This window comes from Sinocyclocheilus anshuiensis, unplaced genomic scaffold (genome assembly GCF_001515605.1).
Source record: "Sinocyclocheilus anshuiensis isolate Anshui unplaced genomic scaffold, SAMN03320099.WGS_v1.1 scaffold44, whole genome shotgun sequence".
In the NCBI taxonomy this organism is placed as follows: Eukaryota; Metazoa; Chordata; class Actinopteri; order Cypriniformes; family Cyprinidae; genus Sinocyclocheilus; species Sinocyclocheilus anshuiensis.
Window position 1 is genome coordinate 572014 of NW_015555746.1, and position 9281 is coordinate 581294.

The 9281-nt window shown below is 35.6% G+C and overlaps 1 protein-coding gene and 1 pseudogene across 1 annotated transcript in view; one reads left to right on the plus strand and one right to left on the minus strand.

Annotated features, from left to right (window-relative positions):
• The window catches only part of slc6a22.2 (solute carrier family 6 member 22, tandem duplicate 2), a 13153-nt gene extending 10088 nt beyond the window's left edge, over positions 1-3065 (minus strand). Inside the window, exons 1-2 of the mRNA XM_016467088.1 lie at positions 2889-3065; positions 1419-1612 (exon numbers count right to left, since the gene is read on the minus strand). Coding sequence (XP_016322574.1) covers positions 1419-1612; positions 2889-2947 — 253 coding nt within the window. The 5' untranslated portion in view covers positions 2948-3065. The remainder of the gene's footprint in view (positions 1-1418; positions 1613-2888) is intronic.
• A 1875-nt stretch (positions 3066-4940) lies between these two features.
• Positions 4941-9281, plus strand: part of LOC107673488 (sodium- and chloride-dependent GABA transporter 2-like) — an 11381-nt pseudogene continuing 7040 nt past the window's right edge.

Sequence of the window (9281 nt, forward strand, 5' to 3'; positions counted from 1 at the left end):
GCGCCTGTGTGTGTGTATATATATATATATATATATATATATATATAAATATATCATGTCATGTTAGTGATTCTTTTTCTTAAAACAGCACAGTGGTTTATGTATTTCATACCACTGAGGTTACTGTAAATCTTCACACAAATGTGAGCTCACGGTTATATAACTTCGTCCAAAGCCTCACTGGGCTGTTTTTCCCTAGAGAAACAGCACCAGGGCCCGTATGTATAAAACTTCTCAGAAATGCTCTTAAGAATAGTCTTAAGCTTTGACTTAAGTGTCAAAAAATTCTTAGTAAAAAGTAGGACTTTTCTAAGAGTAGGAGACTTTTATAAAGAAGCTAAAAGCAGCTTTCAGTAAAGTCTAAGACTGATTCTTAAGTGTTGACTGAGGTGACACTTAAGTGTTGTGAACTAAGGACTACAATGATGTCAACACAAAATGGCTGACCTCAACCTCTGAATCAGCCAATAGTGAGCCTGCTCATGTAAAGTCACAGCAGCACAACACCAATCATTTAATGTAACTACAATAAAATAATTTAATTAAGACAATAAAATATTTTAATTTAAATGTATTTTTAAATGCTTTGCATTGTGCAAAATTATCACAAATTATTACTAATGCTTTGTTTAATGGTATGTCTCCTCATTTACAGTTAGAGCAATGATGTGAACATGAGTTCCATCAACGGCTCCAATAACTCCAGGAAAAGGAAATTTGACATATTTTCATCCTTAATTTAAAAAACAAATGTGCAAGATTTTGTAAGCATATTGCATAGTTGTTTAGTCAGTTGTTTTATTTGTGATAATATTGCAATGAAACAAGCCAGATTGTGTGGTCATAATTTTTGGACATGCTATCATACAAAGAAATTATGAACACATGCAAAAAAAAGAGGACCAATGAAATGTAAATAACGTATGTTGTAGTCAATGTGCCAATGTTGCCAATTTAGTGATTTTGTCACTAGATTTAGTGACTTCCGCATCCCTTTAGAGACTTTTTTCAAAAACCTAGCAACAAAATCAATTTCTTGGACAAACGTTATCTACATTCCGAGACTCTCCCATGACGTCATAAAGGCGAGTTCACTGATCTAAACTTTTACTTTGAGCGGCTTTATACATACGGCCCCAGATCAATGTTTATGTGGATATTTTATGCTAAAAACACAGAATGTCTGGCACTGATCTTAAGCCATTGACACTGAGACTCATATCCCAAAATATTTAAATTATAACAAACCACCACAGAAAAGCCCTTCTAATCATATCTAAAAAGCAGTGTATTTTATCTTCGGTGTATCTGAGACTTTGGAAAATTTTTAAGATAAAATGTTATTTTATATTAAGAACATATGATAACTCAGGAACTTAAACGCCATAAAACAAGATTAAATATACATTTGCACTCACCCCCTCCATTTTTGTAGCACAAGTAAGGAAACCTCCACACATTTCCCAGGCCAATGATGTGCCCTGCCACCGCCAAGAGAAACTCCAGCTTATTCGACCACTGCTCTCTTGCCTGGGGTTTAGGTCTGGCCTGCACTAGGGCACCATTCATGAGGTTTAACTTCACACCTGGCCTTGAGATATGCTCCATGATGCTAATAATGGGTTGATAAACATATATTATATACCCAAATATCTGTCATGTAACATAATTAAGGCATAATGAAGAATGGGGCCCATATGTGTTTGCGGTAGATGTGGGCCCCATGAGCTCATCTGTAGCAAATGATAACATCAATAGACTCTGCAAACAGCTGCGCATGACTGCACGTGTTTTTTTCACATGCTTTTACCTCACAACAAACTAATGATAGGGCAGTTGTTGTCTATTGGAATATGTGTCCACATTTGGATCTTTTATTATACATAAATTCAATTTTTTGTCTACATGTTTCCTCTTTAAAATTCTCAGCAGCCTTAAAATTGCACATACTACCTTGCATGATACTGAAGTATACTTTTACTGCTGTTAATTAATTTAAGTCTGTTATTACATTTAAATTAGTGTGCTGTTTTATCAAGGTTTTTTCTTTAATACATCATTCAGAAATACTGTGCTTCTACACCTGTCACCACATTTAGATGTTAAAAACCTGAAACGTTACATGTCATTCTTATCTTTAAGAAACAACAACTCACATTTATATATTAAAAAGCAAATCAGCTCAAAACTACAATCGACTTGCAGCTGATGACAACTGATGCATATATGCTTAAAAAGGAATTGGTAGTGAAGTAAAGTGCTTACCTGTTGTGGGCATGGTTTTACTTTGAATGTACAGCTGAAAGCATTTTTCTTTTTTAACTACAGTACATCTGCTGTTTCACTACATGAAAGTGTTATTTAATAATGCGACAAAAGAGTAATCAAAATATACCTTTAATTTGAGAAGAATCCGTCTTGTATGTCTCTTTTATGTAGTGCCTGTATCTAGGTTAGCAGTTCAAAATAATGTCCTCAAAGAGAATGCCTGAGGAGTGGCCAAACCGGCTTCAAGAGCTCCTGAACAAGAACTGTTAGTCCTGAGCTGTTGGTCTAAAACCAGGTTTAGTATTCTCTGCTTTTCAAAAGTTGTAAACAAGACTATGCCATGATCAGAAAGTGTTTGTGTTTTGTGCGTCCCCCTACCACGTTTTTCAGAGATAAAACAGAAATGTCTCATCAGTGGAGCAACTAACAACCAATGGGTTTCTTTCTCTCACCCTACTCTCTCTGGCTATTTCTAGATCTTTCTCCATCTTTGAGCCTGTCTGACAATTTTGCAATAGGTCCAGCACAGTTCTCTCTAAAGTTGAATTACTTACTAGTAACTGGACACCATGCCATTTGCATTGTCAAATGCATTCAGAAAAGAAAGAATGCTGAAATACCTGAACCAAATGTCCTGTTTGTGCTTCATTAAGCAATGTGTAATTGCTGAACAGTCCATTATGCCATTCTCTCATCATAATCCTCCAGAACTACTCATTTAAGTGAGTGCTTGTAGAACTCAGCTAAATGAAACACACTGGGCCTACATAAATCAAGGTGGAAAACAGATGCTGGAATACTGATCACAATCCATTCCATTTTGGACAATGTTTAAGGAGAGATTTAAGGAGAAACAGAATTGTTTTTGGTAAAAATCTGACATTATTTCAGTACCACGCAGTACTTTCAAAACTTCGCAGCCGTACGCGGTTTGTGAAAACGCCATTTACAAAATCAACAGTGTCCTCTTGTGGTCGACTATGAGAATTGCGTTTTCCTTCGTCTTCTTTGGAATTTTTTGGCGTATTCCGCACCATAGGCACATACCGCCACCAACTGTTTCTAATCATACATGGATGATAATTGCGTTTTCCCATCGAAATTCGTCAGTAAATTTGATTGACTTCTTTGCGAAATTAGCTTTTTATTTTCAAACATTCACTGACTCACGTTGTCTCTTGTTTGCAGACGATCTCCTACATAAAAAGCAATACTTACTAATTAAAAAAACTACAAGATGTAAACGCAACTTTCTAAAAACAAATTCCACTTAGCCGTGTCTAGATGGTAACCCTCGTACTGCTACATCCGCATGCGTATTTGCTACTGTCAATAACCATAAAATGTACGCTTGTAGCTAACCACCGGCTTGATAGGAGCCTTGAAAACCTTGTGAAAGTAAAAAAAAAAACTTGTGTATGCATGTCTTTATCAGTAAGGAGAAGACACTCAGGAGAAAGGTTTAATCCTCTGGAAGGACAGAACAATGACGAGTTTAGAGAAAGAACTGTATTGCTTATTTGCATGATTGTATTACAGATGTATTGTTTATGTGTATGATTGATTATAGTAGGCATTTTTTCCGTACTGCCATTACCAGTGCAGAACTAGGTTTACTAGACACGAGTCGACCCCTGTCGAAACAGGTTCCTGCAGTAAATGAATAATGGAAAACCCGGAGTGGAACTCCAGCTGACTGATTACAGAACGTTGGAGGGGAAATCAATCGCTCCGTTCCATTCAAACACCCTGCTCCAGACCGGATGAAGGTCTGCGTTGCTTGGTGACCAAAAGTTTGATGCTTTGCTTCTTTTGCAACTATTTTCGTTTGCTGAAGAAATAATTTACAAAAAAATATAGAACACATCGTGCTCGTATGACACACACTGCGTTATTATTACTGGGTGCCTATCTGCATTAATAATAACAGATTATAAAACAAGGGTGTTAAGTAAGGGGTAACCCTTTTGATTTAATGTAAGTAAAAGATATTTCGCAATTTGGCAATAAAAATGACAAGATGGACGTATTTAGAAACATGCAGTCTAGTGTTGGGCGATATGCTCAATTTTCATATCGTCCTATGGACCTTTTTCACATTGCAGGGGTTTCTCAGCAGCGGAAGTCGTCATAGTTGGGTAAACTTGAATAGCAGTGAATGGGAGAGTACAAGTATATTTTTTGCATTCCTATTTGCTCAAATAGCAAAATAAAAACTACACGATAGTATTGTCATGAATTTCAATAAAAGGACAAAACTTGAGAGAGACTGATAACGGCAGTCAGAAGAGAGAACGATGTCAAATTTATCGTCCCTCCCATAGACGTATATGAAAACTTTTCGAGGATTAACGATGCTGATGACCGTTAAAGGCGTCATCACAGTCTTGTGAAAAGGGTCAGCCTGTGAGATCGCCCATACACGATATTATCGTGATAATTTATGTAATTATTTACTTAGTTTCATTGCGAAAGTGAACCAACTCCAGCGTAAGGCTAAAAGCAGCCTAATGTTTTTAATATGACTGAATTTGTATTTAACATGATAACAAATTAATACCACAGGCGATATCTCTGACTATCGTCGATACACGATACTATCGACTATTGGCACAACCCTAATGCAGTCATTTATTGCTGTTGAGCTATAAGCCCCGCCTAAAGACACACACTTACACACAAGTTATTCTAAGCTCTTGGTTCTGTATGTACTCGTTTCCCTTTACGAGAGGAGGAGAGTGTGAGAGGGGTGGGCTTCAGCGACTGTATTATAACGCTCGAATCACACTGAATTAGCGTAACTTCATGGCCAAGGTAAATGCGGTAGACTTCCTGAACTTTTGAACAGTCGCCTCCATCAGGTAACAGCTCTACAGCTTTTGTTATCGGTCTACATCGTTTCCACTGCTTTCTAATTTACTGAAGAGGTTCAGTTGAGCGCTGAGGTTAACTGCGTAACGTTAGTTGTTTTCTATCTGGCTATTGTTTTTGGAAGTATTTCACTTGGCACCCAGCGTCACCGCAACGGTTGAAGAGCACAAGCGTTCGGCTGCTGAATGTAGGCCAAAGGGCATGAACAAAAGCGCAATAACTGAGTGAGTTTCCTCCTTCTCTGTATGCAGATCCTCAGGGACAACGTCTCTGCTCCGTGACGATAAATAGTTCGTGCTTCAAGGTTGCTTCAAGTGCTGCTTGTGGTTAAGTAGAGGCAGGTTATTTAATAAACGAATACGTTTGACTTTTTTTTAACCTGCCTCATCCTAGATAGCATGCCACCTGTCACAATAAAATGAAAATATTGTATCACATGAATTTGATTCATGTTGGTTTCATTCATTTTTTTAAGAAACAGTTTTATAATTTTTTACAAATTCTTCAATATTTGAGTTTTTTTATTTGAATTATCAAAAATATATTTAAAAATAAAAATATTTTTACAAATATCAAGACATTTTTTAAAATTATGTTCCATTTGACCTAAAACATGCATTTTCTTTAAAAGGTCAAATAAATATATATTTAATAAATAAATTACTTTGAGCAGTCCTGAGGGTCTGAAGGGGTCCTCGTTTGTCACATGACAAAACAATTGATTGTGTTACTGACTTTGATTTGGCGGATGTTTTTATTATTCATTTTTTGTTCTATTAGTAATATTTTAAAACAAAATTGTTTCACTGTTTATTTTCTTAAAGAAATAATAAACCGTGCCAAATACCAATCACTTTTTTTTACAATCTTCAAACAGTTACACCACCTAAAAATATCAAAACAGACAAAAAGACTTTGTTCTTCATAGAAGGCTTTTTTTTTTTTTTGCTCGTTTGTTTATTTAAATTTCATCTTTAATGTATTTTTGTTTAGAGCAATACCCTACGTTGCAATGATATTGAACATGTATGCCAAATGTGTTTATTACAGACTGTCAAGACTTTTCTTGTCTTTTTGCAGCTTTTTTCACCATGAACATTTTTATCCACGTGACCGTTTGGCAGTATAAAGAAAGCAATACTTTATCATAACGTTAAGATCACCAATGTGACATTATATTAGCTTAACAGATGATTGCTTCAAAAGTTAGTTAATAGTGAGAAATGTCTTGAAAATGTAGGTTCTTTTTTAATATATCTTATCCATGGACCCCCTGGAGTATCTTCACGGACCCCCAGGTGTCAATGGGATCATTAAGAAACTGTAGCGGTCTGCTAACATTTTTCACATATTATAAGGGTCACAGCACAAGAAATGAGGGCAAGAGAAGGGAATGTGACTAAGCACCCTGCAGTGCCTCCTGTTTTGGGGACACAAGATTATTTCAGCTGTGAGGAGTTGTGCAAACAGCATGTACCCATTGACCTCTGCATTTAATTAAAAAAACCTTGAGTAGATTTTTTTTTTTAATTCTACCAACAAATTCTAATTGAGAACAAAAATGCTTTTAGATCGAATATGTATGTATTCTGCAGTCTGTCTTAGCAGTTTTAGTTTATTGACACTCAAGGCTAAATGTCTGGGCCAACATTTTGTTTCTATTTAATAAGAATGGTATGGTCTTCAAAAGTAACTGAAGACGCTATTTAGACATAAAAACAGTGACAAATGCATTTAAATATAGGTGTGAATTACAGTTTTGAATTTATAAGAAAATTTGAGTGTGTATTCTTCCAGAGATTATGCCCAACTTTAATGGAAAATCTTCATTTATTGTTTCGAAAATAGAATCTGGTGTTTTAATAAATGTCTTTAGTCAGATCCATTGTGGCAAGTATGTTCTTATCTAGCGATATCACACTAAAAGGTGAACGCAAAAAATGAAGACCAGCCACAAAGGTGTGGTTGATGTCCGTCACTGCGTTGGAAAAGTGGAAACTTGTTCTAACTTTGACCATCATTATTTGAAAGCCTCACTGCCGGTGTAAGAGCTGGGACAACCAGATGGTACTGAACAAAGACTCATTGCTGTTTTTGACCTTTACATGTTTCAATAACCGCTCTGTTCTAAACTTTGTTTGTGCTTCTCAGCTATCAATGTTTTGACAGCTGTTTGCTTTTTTTTTTTTTGCAGTGACATGGAAATGCAGCATGATCCAGATTTGCAGTTTAAACTGGCTTATCCAGATTCAGAAAGAATCGACACAGGCATTAAAACCCGAGCGAGAGGCCAGTGGTCCAGTAAAGTGGAGTTCATCTTAGCTGTTGCTGGCCAGATCATTGGTTTGGGAAATGTGTGGAGATTTCCATATCTGTGTTACAAGAACGGAGGAGGTTTGTACTATGGTTTTACTTTATTACTGTGAGCTCTATTAAAAATCCATTCGAACCAGTTCAATGTTTGCTTGTTTATTTATTTTTTGACCTTGTGTCTTATACTAGTGTGGTGAACATAAACTGTCTAAGAACAGCTACGTTTTTCTGTTTTTAGGAGTGTTTTTCATTCCATATGTGGTCTTTCTGTTTGCCTGCGGCATTCCTCTTTTTCTTATGGAGACTGCTTTGGGTCAGTACACCAGCCAAGGGTCTGTTACCTGTTGGAGGAAGATCTGCCCACTATTTGAAGGTGAGTTTTCATTGTTCACTTTTAATGTCATTGTTAATGTACAATAGAGTAAATGCTGTTGTATGTCAACCACAGTGCTGTAAAATTAGATGTGTGTAGTAAACGTGTAGATTAGTGGTTTAGTAGACACCCAGCACACATCAATAGTGAACAATAGTGGTCTGAAATGTGTGAGGCTTCCTGTTTAAATATTAAATATTGTACCTTAAATATTAAGGTGCTTTTGTACTAACCACAGTTTTGTAAAGTTTGTCATACAAGTATGTTTAAATAACTTATGAACATATTCCTTTTCTAATGGGTCAGCATCCTCTATTTATGCTTTCAAAATTTGTTTTGCTTTTGGTTTCTTGAAGTATCATCTCCATATTTACAGAAAATGTCAGGATGAAAACCACACACATTACTCTTCAACTTCTTGTTGAATTTCCCAGTTTTAAGTAGTTTTCTAAAGCTATTACTTTTACTTTTTGTAAAATGTGCAGTTATTTCTAATGATATAATCTAGTAATGAATTAATACTTGTAATAAACAGAACAAAAACAACAAACTGTTCATTCGAATGCGGATAAAAAGCTGCTTGCTCTCAGCCTCCACGCCTGCCTTTAATTTCCCAATCTTATTCCCAAATGCTAAAATAAGTCACCCATAAATAATTCATTTGTTTAATAAATTTGTGATTCGTAATTCCAAGTCAAGCAATGGTCATAAATTAAATAGGTGTTTCATTTTCAAATATTTTATGTTAATTCATAATTCTTCAAAAATAATTCATAATAAATTATTGATAAACAAATACTTATTTAACTTTAACTTATATACAGTAATAGTATGTAATATGGATCTCTCCAACACATTTAAACTAAACATCAAACAAGTTGGTTTAAAAGGCTGATCTGTTATTGTCAGCAAAAGAAACGGGGTTAATTGTTTTGGCTTGCTTTTCTTTAGGTCTGGGTTATGGGAGTCAGGTGGTTGTCTTCTATTCCAGTGCCTACTACATCGTCATTTTGGCCTGGGCTTTCTTCTATCTCTTCTCTTCTTTTAGTGGTGAACTGCCATGGGCTAGCTGCAGGAACTGGTGGAATTCAGGTATGTTATAAAACAAGTTACTTTTTCGTTTTCAATAGATCATGTTTTTTATAAACAATTCCCTTCATCCTTACAGAAAACTGTGTTGAGTTTGACCGAATAGGAGGGACAAGAAACCTGAGCTTTATGGAGAATGCATCATCACCTGTTAAAGAATTTTGGGAGTAAGTTTATAAAATACCCAAACATTAGTTAGTTAGTTTATTTAAAATGAGTAATGATTAAATTAATAAGAGCTTAAAGGTCATAGTGCAGTCTTAAAGGGGTGGTAGATTGCGATTTCACTTTTTTAACGTTAGTTAGTGTGTAATGATGCTGTTTGAGCATAAACAATATCTGCAAAGTTATGAAGCTGAAAGTTCAA